Raw genomic sequence first — 22,506 nt, forward strand, 5'->3', positions numbered from 1 at the left:
ATGTCCAGGCAGTCCACCGTCACCTTCCAGACCGGCAGCCGCAGAGGCTTCAGCACCGCCTCAGCCACCACTCCAGCCTCTGGGCGCTCCCGCTTCAGCTCCGTTTCCATGGCCCGTTCCACGGGAGGCAGCGGGGGACTGGGAAGGATCAGTGGGCCTGGGACCAGCTTTGGGAGCCGCAGCCTCTACAACCTGGCAGGGACCAAGAGGGTCTCCATCAGTGGGTGTGGCAGCAATTTCCGAAGTGGCTTTGGCGGCAGGGCAAGCAGTGGGTTTGGGGTCAGCAGTGGATTTGGCTATGGGGGCGGAGTTGGAGGAGGCTTTGGCCCTAGTTTCCCTGTCTGCCCCCCTGGCGGTATCCAAGAAGTCACCGTCAACCAGAGTCTCCTGACTCCCCTCAACCTACAAATCGACCCCACCATCCAGCGAGTTCGGAAAGAGGAGCGGGAGCAGATCAAGACCCTCAATAACAAGTTCGCCTCCTTCATCGACAAGGTGAGCCTGGAGTTGCATCTGCTCCATTAGGTTGGGGTGGCAGGGCCTCTTGGAGAGGCTCCAGCCCTGAAGGGGAGCAGCAATGCAACAGCCTCCCTGTGAAAGCACATTGGCTCGGCAGGTACCGCCCAGGGGGCTGAGGCATTTGCAAGTGGGGCCAACTTGCTCGAGGGGACCTTGTGGAAATTTCTCCTGTCCCCCTTGGAGCCATGTAGACTGGTTCAGTCAACACCAGGGAAAGATAAGTTGTTCTCCACAGCAGGAATCCCCAACTCCCAGGCCATGGACCAACCGGGCCACACAGCAGGAGCAAAGCTTCATCTGTATTACAGCCCCTCCCCAGCACTAGCATCACCACCTCAGCTCCACTTCAGATCATCAGGCATTAGATTCGCACAGGAGCACCGGTCCCTGGTGCCAAAGAGATTGGGGACCGCTGCTCTATAGGAGGAGTTTCCACTCAGCAAACTACCCTAACCCAGAGCAGGCATCGGGACTCATAGAGGCCTCCAAGCTCACTACTCTAGTTTTATGGAAGCCCCAGACAACTTCAGGGAAGCTTCAAGGGCTTTTCCATTTTGACTTGGAATCATCAATTATGTAGTTGACAGATGAATGTCAACTATATAGTGACAGGTCGAGAGTTATATTTTTCTTCCCTCCCTTATTAATTGGAGTATCTGGCTCCAATTAATTTCTCAAGTCTTCTCAGTTTCTCAAAATTTCATTCTCTTCTTCTCCCTTCCAGGTACGGTTCCTGGAGCAGCAAAACAAGGTCCTAGAGACCAAGTGGAGCCTCCTTCAGGAGCAGGGCTCCAAGACTGTGAGGCAGAACCTGGAGCCCTTCTTTGACGCCTACCTCAATGACCTCCGCCGGCAGTTGGACAGCGTCACCACCGAGAGTGGCAGGCTGGATGCTGAGCTGAGGAACATGCAGGACGTCGTAGAAGATTTCAAAGTCAGGTGAGTGGGAGATGGGCTCCTGGTCACATGCAGTCATCCCAGGCCTCCTTTTCATGAGGACCAGAGAGGTGCAAAGAAGGAAATGCCGATGTCAGCCAGAACATTTGGAACTTGAAGTCATTATCCTATAAGATGAAGACAGCATGGTGGGGGTAAACAGAGGGACCCTCATCTCATGCATCACTATTAACAAGGAGCCTATTCTTACCTGGCTACATTACCACAAAGGGATATCTGCATCACCTAACAAAACATTGCTACTCTGGAAAGCATGTCATTTCATGGTCAGCATATTATTTAACTCTGCTGGACATGGGTTTGCAGTTCCAGAATCCACACTAGAGTATAGAGAGGCAATCTGGTCCTCCTCAGGAAGAAAAAATTTGTCTGGCCATCACCCAGACTACAGTAGGCAAGGTATCCAGTGAAAGGGGATATCCAGTGAAATGGTCCTCGCTGCCTTATCCTTGTTTTCTGAATTAAAGATATACATACTTACTAAAGCACACTGCTCAAACAGCTGCCCTGAGGTTAAGTAAAAATATATCGGAATTTGCCAGGAATAGTGTCCTGTACAAAGTTTACAGCAGAAACGTTTTTTAAAGAGTAAACAAACTTGTGCAAGAAAGAAGGGAAAAAAACCCTCGCAGAAGAAATTATTCCCCCTTTTATAGAGGAAGAAATAGAGGTTAAATGAATCACCCAAAGTCACGCACAGGTCAGCAGAAGCACTAGAGATGATTTGAGGTCTCTTAAACCTTGCCACATCAGTACCGTCCTCCTTGGCCTGGGAAGAGCGCAGTTGAAACCTTGCTCAACAGTATGCCCCCTCTCCTCTGCCCACAGGTATGAGGATGAAATTAACAAACGCACGGCTGCTGAGAATGAGTTTGTGGCCCTGAAGAAGGTGGGTGGAAATGTTTCTCAAAGGAGAAAATTCAAAACTGAATCATGACGTGTGGGGTGACCTGACCCCTACCCCACTCAAGAAATGTCACGTCAACCTGAAGAACATCGGGAAAGCTCGCACCAAAATGCTCTCTCTGTATTTATGGCCCCACTCCCCCTGCTTGGGTTTCTGTTAGCCCAGGGAACCCAAGCAGCCAATTTTCGGTCATCACCTGCTCCCAAGCCCAAACCTTAGATGCAGAGTTTGCTAAAACCTAGAAAGGCCAGGCAGGAGTCTGTCCAGCTTTTTTTCAGACTCACCACCTGGGGCTGGAGTCTCAGAACAGCATCCTTTGCCGTTTGTTGTTCCAGGATGTGGATGCCTCCTATATGAACAAGGTGGAACTGGAGGCCAAGGTCAGCTGTCTGACTGACGAAATCAACTTCTTACGGATGCTCTATGAGGAAGTAAGAAACTGCAAATATTTTTATCCCTCCTGTCAGGAATGCCAAAGGAGGGCTTCCTGACCTGGATGGGTGGTCAACCGCATGATTTCATAGCCCTTCTTTTTATGCCTTGGTGACACTGAGTTTACTGGCTCTGCAGGAGCTGTCCCAAATGCAGACTCAGGTCAGTGACACGTCCGTGGTGCTGTCCATGGATAACAACCGCAGTCTGGACCTGGACAGCATCATCGCTGAGGTCAAAGCACAGTATGAAGACATTGCCAATCGCAGCCGGGCTGAGGCTGAGTCCTGGTACCAGACGAAGGTGAGTGTGTGGGCACATCTGTGATAGACTCCAAAGCTTGTGTTCTCTGATGCTCCAAATCATCATTTAACTATTAGCCACAAGCCTCAGGAAACGTGAGCATTTCCGCTTTCTTCAACTTAGCAAAAGCTTCTCTGGTGCTATAAGAACTTGGCTTAAAATGTGTGTGGAAACCCAACCAAACACCCTAATAGGTGGTCAGGTGATGTTGGCTGCTCAGGACATCCACCGTCCCCACATCACGTATGATCTGGTTGGAGGCTGAGTGAAACTCTGAAACAATAAGGGAACAGTCATAAAGCTGTTTCTAAAGGGCTTATTTATTCACTACATGTTTACAGAGCTCTGACTACATGCCAAGCAGGGTTACAGAGTTGTAAATAAATAAACGGCAAACAGGGCCCAAGATCTGGGAGGCCATGGAGTGAACGGACAATCTTGGGAGAGAAATAGATAATCTTAATAAAAATGGGTTTTCAGCCCATTTTGGAAGCAGCGAAGGACAAAAGATTGCCCAGAAAGTGAGAGGTGCTTAAGGCTGAGGAAGCAGTCCTGTGGGGATGGAATGAGAAACGAGGAAGCACTTCGTTGAGCAAGAGAGTTTGTATCGGGAAGAGGGAGGTTAGGTCACCACAGAAAACTGCTGTCCACAGGTACAGATGGTCAGATTTGGCTTTGAAGGGGTGCAGTAGGCTGAATAGTTCAACCCATGAGATGTGCTCCCTGCCAAATCCAGACACTTTCCAGGGGCAGCTGCTCACCTACGAGCTGGCTTCGATCCCTTGCTTGCTCTGTGCACTTTCTTAGTCCCTAAGTCTGCAACGTGGTGGGAAGGAAGAGGGAGTCAGCTGACAGGGGCGCATAGTGCAGAGGCAGCCCCTTGATGGTGAGTGGGGGTGGGATGCACTTAATCCCAGGTGAAGTGGTTAAAATTTATAGTGAACAATTCCTTTCCCTAGTAGAGGTGCTGTTCCCTTTAATCATGTGTATCTAGAAACACAGGAGCTGAGCTATTCAGCACTTTCAAAACCTGACAGATCATCACAGGGTCCCCCCTTCCATTGGAAAAGGTGTGGGTTTCACTCCAGTCTGCTAGGGGAGACAGGGTGCATCTATTTCCCCTAAATGAGTGTGTCCTAGTTGTGCACCATGAAATAGAGGATTCCATTACAGAGTCTTCAGAACTGAGTCCTCTACAGCCTTGGCTCTCTATCCAACACCACTTCCCTGCACCCCCTTCCCATTTCCCCAGCACTGGAGTCTGTCTGTGTGGCTACCAAAATTCATGGCCACAATCAGATGTATGTCCAGTAACCAGGAACTCTCTGAGGACAATGACCAAAAAGTCATTTCTCACTCCTAGGGCCCTTATACAGGCTATTTCCTCTGTCTGGAATAATGTTCTTTTCCCAGCCAGTCACTTAGGTCACTCCTTCCCATCCTTCAGAGTCCAGCTCGAGCATCTCCTTCTCTGCAAGGAACTCCCTGACTACCACCCACCCCCCCACCCCCAGATAGGTCAAATTCCTTTATTACACTCTTGTAGGACCCTGTTCATTTCCTAAGGGGCACTTATTTCAGTTTGTAACTATAGATTCAATAATATGCTGATTTGATTAATGTCTATCTCCACAATAAACTGTAAGCAGGGGGTCTGATTATGTTCTCCATGATATTCCCAGAGCTTAGCATGTGCCTGGCAAGTAGATGTGCTCAAGAAATATCACCTGAATAAATAAGCAAGAGAATGTGTAAATGACCAGTGAATGGATGGGTCTGTTGTGGCACTGAGGGCAGGCTATGCAGATAGGAAGTGAACAGCCCAGGCTTTTGACAAGGTGACTGACTCTGCTCTGGCTCTCTCAGTATGAGGAGCTACAGGTCTCGGCAGGCAGACATGGTGATGACCTCCGAAACACCAAACAAGAGATCTCTGAGATGAACCGGATGATCCAGAGGCTGAGAGCCGAGATTGACAGCATCAAGAAGCAGGTAAAGTTCTGGCAGGGTCAAGAGCTCCCCACACACGCATGTCTTCCAAGTCATCAACTATGCTCACAGGACTCTAATCCAAGTAGCACCATACCTCCAGGGGCTACCAGTAAATCTCATAGCTTTCTCCTTTCCTCTCAGTACTCCAACCTGCAATCGGCCATCGCCGATGCAGAACAACGCGGAGAACTGGCTCTCAAGGATGCCCGGGCCAAACTGGTGGGCCTGGAGGAGGCCCTGCAGAAAGCCAAGCAGGACATGGCCCGGCTGCTGCGTGAGTACCAGGAGCTGATGAACGTCAAGCTGGCCCTGGACGTGGAGATCGCCACCTACCGCAAGCTGCTGGAGGGCGAGGAGTGCAGGTGAGGGCAAAGGCACTAAGTCCATCCCAGCTGCCTGGCCATTCCTAGGGGCTCAGGTGGGTGCAGCCCCCTCCTCCTCTGGAAAAGAGAGCAAAATGTAGGTGGAATTGGGTGGTGACAAAGAATCCAGGTCCACCTTTTTTCACCACTAAATCATCATCAAATTTAAGAACTGATCAGGTCTAAGTAATCAAATTCTATCAAAAAAGAAATTTGGTTACATGGCAGGGCTGGACGTGTGGTATGAAAGGCTCTGGACTGGGAACGAACTGTCCTAGGATTTAGGTTTACGTGTCTACCACTAACTAGCTGTGTAACCTTAGGAAAATCAGTATCTCCTCTGGGCCTCAATTTCTTCAATGGTAGAATCACATGATCCCCAAGCTCAGGGGGAGCTTTGTGCTCTGCCAGTTCCCAGCTGTGTGACCGAGGACAAATTACTTAACCTCTCCATTCTTCAATGTCCTCACCTGTACAATGGGGATAAGCATAGTTACTAGCTCATATGTGTTTGAGAAGGTTAATACAGCAAATACGCATGGAGCTCTTACAACAATACATGGTACATAAAAAGTGTTCATTAATTTTTAGCTATCATTCAGGTTAGTGGCCAAAGATGTGGGCTTCAGAGTCAAATGAATCTGGATTCAAATCTGGCTTTGTGATCATGGGCAGGTTAATTAACCTCTCTGAGCTTCGATTTCCCCATCCGTAATAGTATCTGCTTAATGGAGTTGTTGAGAGCATTAAGTGGCATAGTGTAGTCAACAGGTACCTAATAATTGTCAGCTCTTTTCAGTTTTCTGAGTATATGTTTATGAATGAATGCCAGTTCAGTCCTCAAGACGTAAAACAAAATTAGCCTAGCGGCTGCCACAATAATAAACTAATTATTGCTATTGTTATGTTTATGACTCAGACTCCTCTCCGCACCTATAATAACCTTAGCCCTGCCCATGCATGACAATAGTTCATTGTTGAAAGAGAACTATTCTTGTTTTATAACAAACCCTGCCTTTCCAATTGACACCAGTGGATAATTAGCTTTAATTCTCTTAAGGTGTCAACTTAGTTTAAACCAAAAATGTGTTTCTTAGATTACAGGTTTTACCCTATGAACCCCAAACTTCACATTATTTCATTCATTAAATTATTTTTAATACTATTAGTACTTAAATAATTTCGACCTGCATTACTTCTGCAATAAAAATAACAAAGGGTTTTTTTTAATGCATTTAAAAATACACTAAAATGTCATTTCAAGTGACCACAAGCTACTGGACACAATAGTAACCTCCTTCTCCACTCTCCTCCCAATCAGGCTGAGTGGAGAGGGTGTTTCTCCAGTTAACATCTGTGAGTATGACTTCCTTTGTGTCATTTGGAGTTATATGACTGGGGGATGGGGAGGTGGCGGGCTTGCGGAGGCACTGGAGGGGATCCCAGCCATAGGGCTCATTTTGAGACGGTTTAAGGTTTTGAATTCGTTAAAAAGGGAGCCCATTAGGAGAGAGTCTTCAGTGTCGCAATTCTTACCTCTTCGTAAGTGAGAGAGCACCACGGAGGGGATGATGGGAGGTTTGCTGTACTTCTTTCTGCATGGTTTTCAAAGACCCATGAGCCACACTTCCCAACTCCCCTTTCTTGCTGGGGCTGCAAGTCTAGCTCAGAGATGCATGTTTGATGTAGACAGGCTTTATGGTCTCCCCTCAGCCTTCGAAGGGAGCCTTCACACTGGGCATAAGGGCTTGCCATATAGGAAGCCGCTCCCCTGAACAGTCTGGGGAGAAGCCCCACTGCTTGACTTAACTCTGTAGAGTGAATGGAATAATGCAGAAAGTTACCAAGGGTTTTCAAGGCAGTGAGAGCACCAGGAAGACAGAGCAGTCGGGTGAGAAACAGGAGAGGCGTTAGCAGGCTATCACAGCCCCGAGACAGTAAAAGCAGAAGGCATCACTCACATAGCTCAGTGCTGGCACCATGAGGCCAGCAACAATGACTTCTACAACTTAAACTCTACAAGTGAGTTCGTTTTTCTTGATGTGGGATTCACAAAAGCAATTGATTATATTAGTCAATGATTCTGGAAGGCTGAGCCCTCTCTCTAAACCACCCAGGTGTCCTACCCTGATGTCCTTGTCTAGTGGCTCCAGAGGCCCTAAAAGCTAATTTTGGGAATGGATGTCACAACCTTTAAAGTTTCCTTTCTCTTGTAAGAACCTACGAGTCTATATTGGTTTCCTAGGGCTGATGCAAGAAAATACCACAAACCTGGTGGCTTAAAACAACAGAAATTTATTGTCACTGTTCTGCAGACTAGAGAACCAAAATTGAAGTGCCAGCAGGGCCACGTTCCCTCTGAAACCTGTAGGAGAGAATCCCCCCTTGCCTCTTCTAGCTTCTGACGGTGTCTGTCAGTCCTTGGCTCATCACTCCAATCTCCATCTCTGTGATCATAAGGCCATTTCCCTGTGTGTCTGTCTTCACCAGGACACTAGTCATATTTCCAAACAAGTTCACAATCACAGGTACTGGAGATTAGGACTTCTACATGTTTTTTTGGAGGACACAATTCATCCCATAACAGAGTTCATTTTTTATTTCAATTTTCTTTCTCAAGAGTCCAAAGTACGGTCCTAGATGTTTAAGTTGATGATGATCATAAAAGTTAAGAAAAGAGCAAGTTAGGGAGAGAAAATAGAGGGCAGAGTTGGCTGGCTAAAGTGTCATCTGTCACTTAGTTTATGAGGAATATTCCAGCCCCCCTCTTGGAGGCAGAGCATGGAGGTTGAGGGATGTCAAGGAAGTATATACACGTCTCCTCTATGAGCTTGCAGAAGGAAGGGAGACATCAGAGCCAGGCCACAGAGGCAGATGGGGACAGAGCAGCAGAGGAGAGTGTGATGGGATCAAAGGGAAAGGCAGGTGGACCGAATAGCTGCAGGGAGGAGAGAGGTCTCTACTAAGTTCTACAAGGAAAAGAGAGGTGCTGAGTAGCTGAGGGGAGGCAGGGAGCCATTCCAGACTGAGGGAATCCCCGGCGGTGCTGCAGTGCAAGTAAAAGCAGGCCGAGGCATAGGACAGCGGTCTCGCTATGCAGGCGGGACAACGGGAAGGAGACAAATAACTAACTACCTGATTTGACCACAGTCCCTACCCCATGATTTCGGGGCACAGGTCAGGACACCCCAGGTGTCTTCTCTCCTGCTCTTGGTTCTGACCATGTCTCCTCTCTTCCGGCAGCTGTGGTTACCTCCACTGTTTCCAGTGGCTACGGAGGTGGCAGCAGCCTTGGAGGTGGAAGCCTGGGTCTCAGTGGGGGCAGCGGCTACTCCTTCACCACCAGTGGTGGGCACGGCCTGGGTGCAGGCCTCGGGGGCTCCAGCTTCAGTGCTAGCAGCAACCGGGGCCTTGGGGGCAGTGGCTCCAGTGTCAAATTTGTCTCCACTACGTCCTCCAGTCGGAAGAGCTACAAGCACTAAGTACGCCATCCTGTTCCCTGAAACCAGCTCTGACCTGGCCGGTCTGCACTCGCCCCTGAACACCTGGATCTTTCTCCTTCTTTTACCTTCCACAAGGCCCACCTTTGGTGCTATGTAGCCTGGCATCCTGGCTAAACCCCAATCCCCAACTCGAGCCTGCCTCTGCCCTCCTGACAGTCCCAAGACTGCTCCTGGTGCCCTCTCCATGCCAAAGCACAGAGACTTTCAAGATTCACATTCAGCTTGTCTTGCAGAGGCTCCCCCTATAGCTCCGTCTTCGTCCTCTCTCCCTCCAGTTGCAGAAATGGGGAGTTTTTGTCTCCCAGGCCATCTCAATGCCAGGTTGTCGGTCCCTATGTCTCACGGTGCTTATAAACTGCCTGCTGGAAGTGAGGGCTCCCTCTCTCCCCTCCCTGGAATGTGTCCATTAAATGTATGTGTAATGTGTTTGGTATCCAGCCCTCTATTTGGAATTGTGATAGAGCATAGAGCAATTCTCCTCCTCCTCCAGGCCCCCTCCCAGCACAGGGCCCCACACAAGGAGTACTAAGAGTATGTCAGACCTCCCCTCTTCCTCCCAGAGCTAAGAAGGCTAAACCAGGGAGATGGGAGAGATGGAAGGGCAGACTGCTGGCCAAACTCCTCACCCAAGTTTCTGCCCACTTCCTCCTACCTCTCGTTGGGATGCCTTCTTTGAGAAGCCCAAGCCCCTGGGCAGAAGTCCTGCCCAGGCTTTCCACTACATATGTCATGCAGGGTGATGCCATCCCCTCCCAAAGACAAACTGTATTCCTCTGAGGCCACTGACGTAGGGTGGGCAGCCCAGCCCTCTGCCAGCAAAGGGGCCATTGTTCCACAACAGCTTCAAACTTGCAGACCTGAGCAGAAAAATAACAGGGCAGGAGAGGAATTAAAAATCAGTCCTGGGGGCAGTGCTTTTACCTCTCAGAGGAGCCATTTAGGCCCATAATTGCAGCAATGAGACATCCGGAACCACCCACATTCCTGAGGCTCCTGGACCCCTCCCATCAGGCCTGAGCCCTGGTGGGTGTCACCCAGAAAAGTTCGGAAGGCTTGGGAGGGAGAGGACAGCAAGAAGGAGAGTAATGACACTGAGAACAATTGTTAAATGCCCCTCATCCCCAGGGGCCAGGAGGTGGGGGCACATTAAGACCCAGGGACAAGAAGAGTAGAGAGGACAGGAATTTGGAGTTAAGTCATGAGTCTGCTTCCTTGGACAAGCTACCTTACTGGTGTGAGGTGCAGTCAGACCACTGGGCCCTAACATTGACCCAGCGCTCACTAGCTATGTGACCCATCAAGTTTCTTGACGACTCTATGCTCCAATTGCTTCAAGTTTAAAACAAAACTGATAATAGCCACCTCCCCCCGTGATGCTGTGTAAAGATTAAAGGAGAAGACAGGTGTAAAGCAGCTACCCATAGTAGCTGCTTAGTAAATGTTAGCAATTATTATTGTCATCTACCTTCAAAAAGTCATCATGAGAATCCAACGACACAACACTTGCAACTGACTTGCCACCTGGTCTGGCACAGATTGAATCCTCAATAAATGGGGTTTCTTGTCTTCATAAGTGACCGTGATGGGAAGGGCATTATGAAGCGCTTGGGTTCAGAGTCCAAGATCTAAGAATCAAGAAGAGAGGAGCAGATGAGAAGCCTTGGGAGTATCTGCAGAGTGTGGCAGATAATCTGTGGGTTGGGAGGCAGGGGTCTTGGGACCTAGTTCTGCCCCAGGCCTGAATGCCCAGGCCTGGTCCTGCCCTGGGTAGGGTGTTCCCTGTGATGATTAGCAGGGCAGAAAGATGGGCTGTGGCCAGACATGCCATTGAGATGAACTCAACACAGTGGTCTTTGATCTTCTCAGGCCAAGCCCATTTTTTGAAAGGGATAAAAGTCAAGGAGACTTTGGGAAAGCTAGACTCTGAAGGCTCCTCATCACTTTGACATCTTTGCTCCTTTGACCCTCTGGCACCAGCTCCCACCATGACCCAACGATCTATCACCATCAAGTCGGGGAGCACTCGAAACTTCAGTGCTTCCTCAGCAAACCTCCTTCCAGGCTGCCGGCCCAGCTTCAGCTCTGTCTCCGTGACCCATGGCGGGAAAAGCTTTGGAGGTGGCTTTGGGGGTGGCTTTGGGACCAGGAGCCTCCATGGTCTTGGAGGCAGCAAGAGAATCTCTGTCAGCGGAGGCTACCGCTCAAGCAGGGGCAGCTTTGGGGGTGCTGGCTACGGGATGGGTCTTGGAGGCATAGGGTACAGGGTGGGGGGATCCTCCAGCGGGTATGGATTTGGAGGCGGGATGATGCCTGGAGCTGGAGGCATCCAGGAGGTCACTGTCAACCAAAGCCTCCTGACTCCTCTCCACCTGGAGATCGACCCCTCCCTCCAACGGGTGCGGAAGGAGGAGAAGGAACAGATCAAGTCTCTCAACAACAAGTTTGCTTCCTTCATTGACAAGGTGAGAGGCAAATAGGGTTCCCCCCAGAAACACTGGGGGATCTCTGCTTTCTATGCTTTTCTGAATAGAGTTGTGACTAGCCCAGCACCTGCGATCCCGGGGACTGGGAAGACTGCTAACGGGGTGGAGGAGGAGGTGGTTTCCCACTTTGTTGAGGCGAAAGCAGAAAAGTGTCCACTTCCAGACCCTAGGGCTGTCTGATTCACTGCAGGGACATTACTCTTTTGATGGATAGTGATCTGTTTACTGGGCTAGAAATTAGACAGTAAAAGGGGATCTGTTTGGAGGGAAAAAGGAAAAAAATGTTACGAGTTCAGTTCAAGTTTTCTTGCCCAGTTTAATAGGGGCAAGTCCTCCTGTGGCAACCTGCCTAGTGATTTGAGTATGTCTGAGAAGCTGGGTGTTTAGCTGGGGTGCCCTCAAAGAGTTTTATACTTTTCTTTTGGTGACAGGAAAGTTGTGAGTTCAGCCCTGAGTCCCCCATGCTGTGGGGGATTCCAGGATTCCAGGCCTGGAATCCTAGGGATTTCCCCAGTTTAGAGAAAGAAATGATTCTATTTTGGATTCTATTTTGCATCGCCACTTGTTCGTGTCAAAGGTGGTTGTTATCGCCTGGGAAGAACCATTTCAAGGATCTGGATCACTCAGGCTCCATACCTGGGATCTGGAAGAAACAGTGTTAAACTAAGAGGCAATCAGCCAGGTCCTGTCTTTGGTTCTACAGCTAGGCAAATCCCTAATTTCTTGGGCCTTAGTTGTGTTGGATGGATGAACTCTAAAGTACTTTTGCAGGTCTAACAGGCTATGAAATGCCTCATCAGATGGACCCAGATCTTTGAATGTGTAAATCATAACCACTAAGGCAGTGGTTCTTTAACTTTATCACTCATGTCACCCCACATGGCCTGGTGTTTGTAGCAACAACTGTGAGATTTTCAGGAGCCTGACTGAGGGGGCAGAATGTGGGCCCTGCTTGTCCTAGGTTTATCTGGAGGGGACATGAGGAATGAGGAGATATGACTAAGGAGGAGCTTGGGGCCAGAACTGCCCTCCTTCCTCTGACAATGGCACACTTGTCAAAGACCTTCTGAAGGCACAATGCCATCTCCGAAGTCCTAGAGGCTCTGGATTTTCCTTCTCTGGGGTTATGTCATTCCAGCTACTCCCAATGGAAGGACTTTGCTTAGGGAGAAAGGTTTTGCATATTTTCCCAGGCTGAAGGGCAGATGAGTGCAATTCAAGAAAAAAAAAAAATTAGTAGCATGAGACCACAGAAGACCTGAGAGAGCAGAGGGAGCACGGGGTTTGCAAAGGCCATACAGCTAGTGAGAGCCATGGCTGGGATCGTGCCCAGGCCTCCTCCACGAAACTCCAGAGTGACCCATTCCAACACTCCTGGAGCATGTAGGCGACTGAATCCAGATTCTAGATCTCAAGAAATCATGTGGAAAAGAAAATAGACAGATTGAATTTTCTGCCAAGAAACTCCTGCCCATTTAATGGGCATCAAAACTTTACCCAGTAACATGATGGTGGAATGTTCCCTACCACATGTCAACATGGTTTGGTTATTCAGAGGGTCTCTAGCCCGTTTGGCCATCCTTGTTTCTCCAACCTCCAAACCAAGCCGCTGCCTGTCTCTTGGGCTCATTGCACCTACATTTGTTTGGCTCTGTACATTCCTGGCTCCTTCCAGGAATGTAGGAGGAGTCTACCATCTGGACTCTGAGGTCTTGCAGGATTCCCCCTACACCGTTGGGGGTTCCTGGATCCCAGAGCCTTCCAGGGGGGCTGCTACAAGGAAGACCTCACAGTCTCTCACCTCTGGCTGGGGCAGGTGCGGTTCCTGGAGCAGCAGAACAAGGTCCTGGAGACCAAATGGAGCCTCCTGCAGGAGCATAAAACCACCAGAGCCAACATTGAGCCTATGTTTGAAGCCTACATCAACAACCTGAGGCGACAGCTAGACAGCCTAGGTGGGGAGCGGGCAAGGCTGGAGATGGAACTGAAGAACATGCAAGACGTGGTGGAGGACTTCAAGAACAAGTGAGTGGATGCTCAGCCAGCTCCTGGGAGGATCTTGCCCCGAGGCTCCTGGGGAGGCTCTGCTCTCTAGAAGCGCCCAGCCCAGTGGGGAAATGGGGTGCATACTTAAGGACCCAAGGTAGATGCAGAGGATGAGCTGAAATTCTGCAGTCAAGAATGTTGGAACTTTGGGAGGGACCAGAGTTCTAGATGATGACAACTAACATGGGCACAGACAGCATGATACACATAGCAAAGAACCTGATAAACTTGGCAGATAAAGAAAGCAAGGCTCTGAGAGAGCAAATGACTCATCCAAGGGCCACTCATGAGTTAAGAATTAAACTCATAGAATATCACTCTCACATTTGTTCAACTCAGTCCCATTGCTAACTTATGCAATATTCATGCATTCACCTTAACCTTGGCCAGGGGGCCGAGGAACAGAGGGAAAAAAGCCATGTATACTGCCTTCTCCCTGGAAGCCCCACACACACACACACACACACACACACACACACACACACCACTAAACATGAGAGTATGCTCATGTCTATAGACATGAGTAATTTCTTATTTTCATTCTTCTAATTTATTTCTAAGGGTCTTGGTCCAAACAAAATAAGTGACATGATATGGAGTTTTAGTCACTGTTTATGTAACCCAGTAAGAGTTAAGGCTTTAGAGTTATGCTAACATGGTAGCTAGTAGCCACATGTGCTATTTAAAATTAAACTAATTAAAATTAAATAATATATAAAATTCGGCTTCTCAAACACACCAGCCACTTTTAAAGTGCTGAATTGCCACTTGTGGTAATGGGTACCATAATGGACACAGTTATAGAGCATTTCCATCATCACAGAAAGTTCTATCGGACAGCAGTATAGAGTCTAGTCAGTGGCTTTAAAATCTTGGCTCAACCACTTACCAGCTGAATGACCTAAAGGAAACTAGCCTCTGTAAATCCCAGTTCCTTTGTCTGTTAAAGGGGATATTAATAGCACCCGCTTTATGGGGGGAGGGGGGTTGAAAATATTAAATCAAAACTTAACTGTAAAATATTTGGTAGGGTGCCCAGTGTGTATAGTAAGTTGTTAATAAGTGTTTGCTGTTTTTATTGTAGTGAAGTTTAGGTATAGTTGTGTAATGATGCAGACACAGATAAGAGAAACAAGTGCAGGTGGATAATTTAAATATGTGTGCAAACATGGAGTAACAGTGTTTCAATCCAAGAAAGCTTCCTGGAGGAGGAAATAAATGCTCAAGATCAAGGAAAAGGCACAGAGAAGGGATATCGGGAGGAATGTGTTGAATAGTGTCCTCCTAGTTAATAGATGGGGACGTTCCTATTGTAGGTGTTTAAGAGAAGGGCTACATGGTGCTTGCTCTCTGGCAGAGTGACTGTGAGCTGGGAAACACAAAAGACAAGGAGGGTTGCATGGAATTAGGTGAAGAACATACGTTTATATTTAATAAAAAGGCACCATGAGGAAACAAGAAGGAAAACCACATCAATTGACACAAAAGAGCTTGTCTCAGATTCTGCTGGACAAGAGGCAATAAAGAAGCAGGGTAGATTCTGGTTATATACATAAAGTGCTTTGTGGTTTTAACAACATGCCATTTCACAGGTGGAAAAAGTCTCCGAGAGGTTAAGTGAACTGCCTCAGGTTACTCAGCTGGAAAGTGGAAAAGACAAAGCCCAAACCACAGTTGTCCAGAGCTGTTGTGAGGGTGGGATTCATCCATGCTTAGGAAGGTTGGGTCACCTCGAGCAGAAGCCAACTTCCTTCCCAGAGATCAGTGAGCAGAGGGGAGTGGGGTTGCTGCATGGGGGCAGATTGAGGAATGAGAAAACCGAGTGGGGGTGGGGTTGCTCCTATTAGCCTAAAGACTTTACTTCCTAGGTGGGTTCAATGTGGCTGAGAATAATAATCAGGCATGAAGTCACCATGGGATGGAAGAGCTGGCCAAGGCCTGGAACAGCATGCCTCTTGCTATTTTCCCTGTTCCTCCCCTCGTGGCTTCTGTTTGGTTGGAGCGAGACCGTGGAGTCAAAAAGGATGCATGCATGCCCCTTTATGAAACCTGAGTACTCCAAGGAGCAAAGCTCTGAGAAAAGCAATATCGGAAAGAATGAGGGGTGGTTCTGTTTTGTTGTTCCGGATTCGGGTTTTGTTTAGACAGGGGCGGTTGTTCGGTTGATTTGGGATTTGGGGGGCACATGTATAGCAGGAGAGCTCTGCTATAGCAGCGCATTTTCCAGGTCTGCTCTTGAGACTGGCCATCGCCTGCCCACCTGCATCCCTCACGGTTTGACCTCACTCCCAGAAGCCCTGCTCCTAACACCTATCCACTTCTGATCCTTCCCACAGGTACGAAGAAGAAATCAACAGGCGCACGGTGGCAGAGAATGAGTTTGTGGTGTTGAAGAAGGTGAGGGGTCAGGGAATATCCCTCTGACTCTCAAGTAGTCCCTCCAGGAGTGGCAGTTACCACTTAAGCATGTGGCCTTATATACAAGGCTTTATTTAATTTGCACAACCAAACTTGGAAGCAGGCTTTACTTTAAAAGTGAGAAAACTCAAGCTCAGCTTTGTTAAGCAAGTTGCCCCAGGGTTACCCAGATAATCCCAAGTGAGTCAGGTTCCAGGGCTCTAAAGTCTGAACTGTAAAACCTGACACCAGCCCCCTTCCCATTAGGAGAGTCCAGTGCAGGGAGAGGCAAAGCAAAATAGGCCTTGTGCTGAGCCGAGTCTCCAGGACATCAATCAGGCTTGGGGGACAGGAGTAGCACAGGGATCAGCTCTGGGGAGTTGTGGACCTTCCTGCTTAGGGGTGTACAGGCAGAGGGAGGGGAGAATCAGCCCCGAGCTAAGCTGGAGATGGGAGATGGAGCAGTGGTGTGTGAGGGGAGGAAGGGGCAGAGAGTGCAAGGAGGGAAAGTCAAGGGGAGCCTCGGGGAGAGGCTGGGAGAGCCCAAGGGCCCGGGATGGAGTTGTCTTCACCACATGACACAGAGAAATGCTCTCATCCCCTGGAGCTGGACTTCTCCCGCCTAACCCATAGACAGAGGGCTGGTTCCCCCAGACTGGGTGGGACTCAGAGTGACAGCATGTTCTGTGCCCAGGATGTGGATGCCGCCTACATGAACAAGGTGGAGCTGGAGGCCAAGGTGGATGCCATAATGGACGAGATTAACTTTCTGAGAGCTTTCTACGATGCGGTAAGCAGTAACCAGTGCTCTCTCCTTCAGAGCATTAGAAGCTGGGAACCTTGGCTGGGATCAGTGATCTCGAGGAGGGGGTAAAGGGGCATTGCGTCCCTGGTAGGCCTGGTAAGGACAGGTGATATGCCCGGTAGGTCACATATGTTTGGTGCCCAACAGAAGTTGGTGACCTTGTTCCATCAGCAGGAGCAATGACCACAGCCCATACGGGGCAGAAAGACATAATTTTCTCTGCATATTCACTTTATTGTCGACAGCCGGTGTGGTGTTGGCTCCTAATTTTGAATGAGCCCACAGTACAGCAAGCCCATGGGCTGAGACCCTCAAGCAAGGTCAGCTACTAGGAGAAAACTATTTGGGAAAACAAATTGCAGCACAAGACAACAAAATAATAATTTCTTGAAGCAAGAAATACACAAACCAATTGTTAATAAAGAAAAAAGGGATATTTTCACTTAGATTTGCGATTTGGACCAGTGATTCTCAAATTTTACAACACATTAGAGTCTTCTAGATGTCTTGTTAAAACACCAATTCTGATTTGATGAGTCTAAGGTCAAGCCCAATGTTGCATTTAACCAAGTTCCCAGGTGATGTTGATGTTGCTGGTGTGGGTCATAGTTTGGGAACGTTGCTTTAGATGACTGACGAGTGATAATTGAACAAATTAATTGTGGGTTTACTGTTGCAAAAACCAGCTTATATGGACATGAATTTATGTCATCTTCCCAGAAATCAGACGAAGCAGTACTATGTAGGACTAGCCCCTCTGAGAGACAGAGATACTATCTAACCTGCTTGGCAGATCCAGGACTTGATTTTTCAGTCTGGTGCCCTTTCTGCTATTAGAAGCCGATTTCCATTTTTCACCCCTGAGGAGCTGGGAGGAGCAAAGTTGGGAAATAGGACTGGGAAGCAGCAAAGCTTTCTGGCTCCTTCTGACTCAGTTTTCTTTCGTGAGATGATTTCTTTATTTGGTGTGAAAGGATGTGTTTTCACAGAGCATGAGACATTATGACACTGACAGGTCACAACAAGGAGTGTTTCCTTGACAGTGGAAGTAACGTTGGGAGGATTCTGGCTAGAGTTATCTGCGCTGCTCCTCCCTGCATGCCGATGAGTTGGTGATAAAAAATGGGAGTAAACCCAGTGACCTTCCTAGTGTCCTTCCCAGCCCTTTTAGAGCGAAGCAGGGTGCTGGATCTCGACGGTGCAAATGAAGCCTTTGATGCCAGGATCTGTTCCGGAGGTCTGGTCACAGTATCCCAACACATATGCACATGTACGCACATATGCACACGCATGCACACACACGTACACACATGCACATGTGCACGCATGCACGCCCTGCTCAGCACTCCCATTTGGATGCCATCACAGGAGCTGGCTCAGCTTCAGGCCCAGATCTCTGAGACCTCCGTGATCCTGTCCATGGACAACAACCGTAACCTGGACCTAGACAGCATCATCGCAGAGGTCAAGGCTCAATACGAGGATATTGCCAACCGCAGCCGGGCTGAGGCCGAGTCCTGGTACCAGACAAAGGTGAGGTGTCAAGGTCAAGTTTATGAAACAATTATAGAGAACTGGCCAATTATGTAAGAGCTTTATCCTCTCAGATGTCCAACTCTGATGGGGTCAAAGGGATCTGAGTCCAGCTTTGGACTTACCCTTTGTTCTAAGTCATCGTTTGGCTGCATCATTAGGACCTGGAGGAACAGCCAGCTGAAGGTGGAAGGTGGTCAGTCTTTCTGCCACAGGGAGGTCGAACACACGTTCAATCTCCTGTAAAGGAGAGGTAAAGGACAACTGGACAGTGCGGGGCACCAGTGTCAGCAGGAATAAGAGAGGGAGGGTGGGAAGCAGAGGTAGGTTGAGCCTCCTGGATCTAAAGGAGAGAGGCGGAACTGTCTGGGGCTGAGGGCTTGGGGTGTCAAAGGCTGGATATGGGTCACACAATGAGATTTTCCAGGTTAGAGCAAATATTCGGAGCTGGGGAGTCACTGGGGATATGAGTTGTGGTACCAAGAAAAACAATGAAGAAAGAGCTTTAAAATCAGAGAGTGATAGGCATCCCTGCATGACGCTGAATTCGTGATGATGAGATAGATACATGGTGTTAAGGGAGAGGGACAAAAGACTGGATCCAAGAAAAAGGGTCCAATTGTGGGGCGAAGCTTGTGGACACCAAGAGTGAGTGGCAGAGCCCAGGGACAATGGAGATGGATTTGCTAGAGAATGGCAGAAGCAAAGGGAGGCGTCCACAGGCAATACACTGAAAGCCTGTTGAGCCCTGGGAAGCCACTGCCTTCTCTCCTCTGGACTTACCATCTTTGTGTCTTGCTTCTCCCCCCGTCCCACCCCAGTACGAGGAGCTGCAGCGGTCTGCTGGTCAGCACGGGGACGACCTCCGCACCACCAAGATGGAGATCTCTGAGCTGAACCGAATGATGCAGAGGCTGCGCTCTGAGATTGATAACCTGAAAAAGCAGGTACGGCAGCAGTCCATAGATCATCCCTCCCATGCCACAGCCCCTGGGCAGACCTGGCCTGGTCCTAACTCGGCCCATGCAGAGCAAAGCCGCCCCAGATGAGTGGCCATCCAGGAATGCGCAGTCTCCCACCTCACCAGAGGTGTCAGGACCTTTTCCCTGAATTCTGTCCAACATCAATTCTTCTAGAAAAAGGTCTGTCCTCTGGAGACACCCATGGTAAAACTTTGACTTGCATTACTTACCTATTATCCAGAGATGTTCAGTATTGAAAAGGACCCCCAAAATAATTTCCTCTATCCTTGCTAAATCTTAAATAATCCAGGGGGAACAGAGACTAATCTTATTTTTAAACACGACGAAGCTCCAGCCTTCTTTGCATGAGATCCATTTCCGGAAATTCCTCCATATTTTTAACCTAAACTCCGCATCTTTCTGCATTCTCTGTGGATGATTTCACAAACTCCCGTGTCCTCCTGGCAGTGTGCCGCACTCCAGGCTGCCATCGCCGACGCCGAGCAGCGCGGGGAGCTGGCTCTCAAGGACGCTAAGCACAAGCTGGCCGAGCTGGAGGACGCCCTGCAGAAGGCCAAGCAGGACATGACACGGCAGCTGCGCGAGTACCAGGAGCTCATGAACGTCAAGCTGGCCCTGGACATTGAGATCGCCACCTACCGCAAGCTGCTGGAGGGCGAAGAGTGCAGGTGGGTTGCCGCCTCCTCCCACCATGGCTCAGGCTCCACCAGAGCACTATAGAGATGCCACAGAGGCCAACAGCCCCGCAGGGTCAGGCCCCATGTAGAAATTCCAAGGGCAGAAAAGGGGTTAAAATGAAGCTGCTTCCTAGAGGTCTCCGGCAGTCACATCTCCTTCCACAGCTCCTGTGTGACCCAGGGCAGGGGGCCTAGGTGAAAGGTATCAGGGAGAAATGGATGGCCCATGGATACCTGGAAGGTCATGAGCAGAGCCACTTCTGCCCAGTCCCTCTAACAAATGAGGCCACACTTGGGACAAGCCTCAGGGCCTCTGTGTTTGCCCAGAGATGCCTACAATCTAACTATTCCTCCCCATCTTGTGAGCACAGGTCCCTTTCTCCATTTCCCTACATATTTTGACTGAATATCTCTTTAGATCTCCCCTCATATAGTCACAGTAGCTTCCTTAGCTAGTGAGATGAATGAACGTTTTGCCAAGCACACTGCCTGGCACACGGTAAGTGTGCTGTGCTGGTAACTTTAAATACAAAGAACGCAGGGCTCTTTAACATCTCGGCAAATGAAATGTGCCTTTCTCTTTCCACCTGCAACAGACTCACTGGAGAAGGTGTCGGACCCGTGAACATCTGTGAGTAAATGTCTTGGGATGATAGAAAAGTGGGAGACAAGGTGGAAGCCGATAGCGTCACTAACAAGGATTTCATGGCCAGAAAGTGAAAGAGCTGGGGCAGGGATGTCATTAAGGCCCTTTCACAGGCTCTGTGGAGACCCTGCTCTTCTCTGGGCCTTATTCCCGGCGCAGTCAACAGAGACTTGTGGTGACTCTTTATTCCCAGGGCTGGGGTCATAAGTCCGCAGGAGTGACTCCACCCGGGCCCCAGGGGAACCCAGTTATAAGACAGGAACTCGCAGAGGAATGGGTCCCCATCTGAATTACTAATTTCTCAGCTAGTTCTGGCAGGACTTCAAACTCACACAACTAACAAGAGGTAACTAAACAGCTTACAGGTAAAGACTTATATTTAGAATAGAAGCAAATCAATTGAACAAGCAGAGCAGTGGCCGACCTGGCTTGGCCTCGGCTCACGGGTAGGAGACGGAGAGGAATCATCCCACAGAGTGACCCGACAGGTGGCATGCATAGAGCCCTGAGTCCTGGGCACAGGAAGCTGAGTCCCCTTGGACCCCTCGTGGGTCAGATTATATTTGGGAGGCTGAAAAACCAGGAGAGGGGAGAACTTGAAACCAGTTCATACACAGAACCAGAGTGTTTCACCTGGAAAGCAGATCCCGAGAGGTGAAGCCTAACAGGCCTCTTCAAATGTTTGAAAGACGATGGAGAGCTGTGTCCTGAGATAGTGAGCCCCCCATTGCAGAAAGTGTTTGAACAGAAGCCAAATGACTGCCTCTCAGTGATGCAGTAGAGGGGATTCCAAGCCCGGGGGAGGTTCGTCTGGGTGGCCTTCCGGCCTCTTCCAGTGTGGGAGTCTCTGACTCCATCACGGCAGATGGGGCCTCACATTTCATTCAGTGAGATGCCCTGGTATAGATGACAAATGAACACAGCATGGGAGCCTAATGCCTTGGTTTCTGGAAGGAGTGACCTTGGACATGCCACTTGATCTCTTTGCGCCTCCGATTTTTCCTCTGTAAAATGGGGATGCTTGTAGTAACGGCATCCTCTCAGGCCCATTGTGAACGGTGTGCTCATAGCTGTGAAAGGGCTTGGAAAAGCATGACGTCTTCTGCAAAGGCTCACTTCGAGGCAGGGTGTGATGGGGACGGAGTCTGTGCCCACTCTCTCCAACCTCGGCTCCCAGGGAACTGAGGGGATTCCTGTTCCTTGATAAAGCACCACGGGAGGGAACCACAGGAGCACCAGACCCAGGGAGGGTGGGTCTTGGGAAACTAGAGGAGCCTACCAGTGTGCCCTGTGCCTTCTCTCCACAGCCGTGGTCTCCTCCTCCGGCGGCACAGGCTACAGTGGGGGCGGTGGCCTCTCTCTGGGCGGGAGCAGCTACAGCTATGGGGGCGGCGGCAGCGGCGGCTTCAGTTCCACCAGCGGCCGCAACATGGGCGGCAGCAGCTCCAGCATGCGCATCATCTCCAAGACGTCGTCCACTAAGAAGAGTTACAGGAGCTAAAGGGTCCCACCTTCTCAGCTGCCTCCCCACTAAAGCCCCCCATTCCCAGCCCTAAGGTTTACTGCTTTGCTGACACCCCTTGCACAAAATCAATCCTGGCAGCAAGAGGCACAGGGAGCAAGAAAGGGGCCTGTGAGTTCTAATGTCACCTTGTCCATTTCTCTGCCTCCAGATGGTTCCCCATGGAGGCACCCCACTAGCTTCTCATCCCAGAGCCACAGGCATCCATTCCGACTAACACCAATTCAACTGCTCTGAGCCAAGACCTGGGCTAGGACTTTGCCCTTTAGTAGTTTCGAGAGCATGGGGTGCAGCTGGGTCTCCCTTCTCCTGTCCAACCCAGATCTCCTGTAACCACAGCCCTTCATGGGGGTGCTTAGAATTGACCTTGGTGCCTCCAAAGAAGTTGAGTGCAGTCTAGGCTAGAGTCTCCACATGTGCTTTCTCATTGTAGACAGAA

The 22,506-nt window shown here is 49.4% G+C and overlaps 2 protein-coding genes across 2 annotated transcripts; both read left to right on the forward strand.

Annotated features, from left to right (window-relative positions):
• LOC107509831 (keratin, type II cytoskeletal 75) lies at positions 1 to 8,954 on the forward strand. The gene is made up of 9 exons (XM_016142672.2): positions 1 to 495; positions 1,244 to 1,458; positions 2,305 to 2,365; positions 2,719 to 2,814; positions 2,954 to 3,118; positions 4,985 to 5,110; positions 5,252 to 5,472; positions 6,794 to 6,828; positions 8,716 to 8,954. The coding sequence occupies exons 1-9, from the start codon at positions 1 to 3 to the stop codon at positions 8,952 to 8,954; spliced, it is 1,653 nt and encodes a 550-aa protein (XP_015998158.2).
• Positions 8,955 to 10,960: 2,006 nt separating this feature from the next.
• On the forward strand, positions 10,961 to 22,046 carry LOC107509832 (keratin, type II cytoskeletal 5-like). The gene is made up of 9 exons (XM_016142673.2): positions 10,961 to 11,437; positions 13,275 to 13,483; positions 15,841 to 15,901; positions 16,596 to 16,691; positions 18,075 to 18,239; positions 19,061 to 19,186; positions 19,670 to 19,890; positions 20,496 to 20,530; positions 21,853 to 22,046. The coding sequence occupies exons 1-9, from the start codon at positions 10,961 to 10,963 to the stop codon at positions 22,044 to 22,046; spliced, it is 1,584 nt and encodes a 527-aa protein (XP_015998159.2).
• Positions 22,047 to 22,506: the final 460 nt, after the last annotated feature.

The sequence above is a fragment of the Rousettus aegyptiacus genome, unplaced genomic scaffold (assembly GCF_014176215.1).
Source record: "Rousettus aegyptiacus isolate mRouAeg1 unplaced genomic scaffold, mRouAeg1.p scaffold_m13_p_2, whole genome shotgun sequence".
Taxonomy (NCBI): Eukaryota; Metazoa; Chordata; class Mammalia; order Chiroptera; family Pteropodidae; genus Rousettus; species Rousettus aegyptiacus.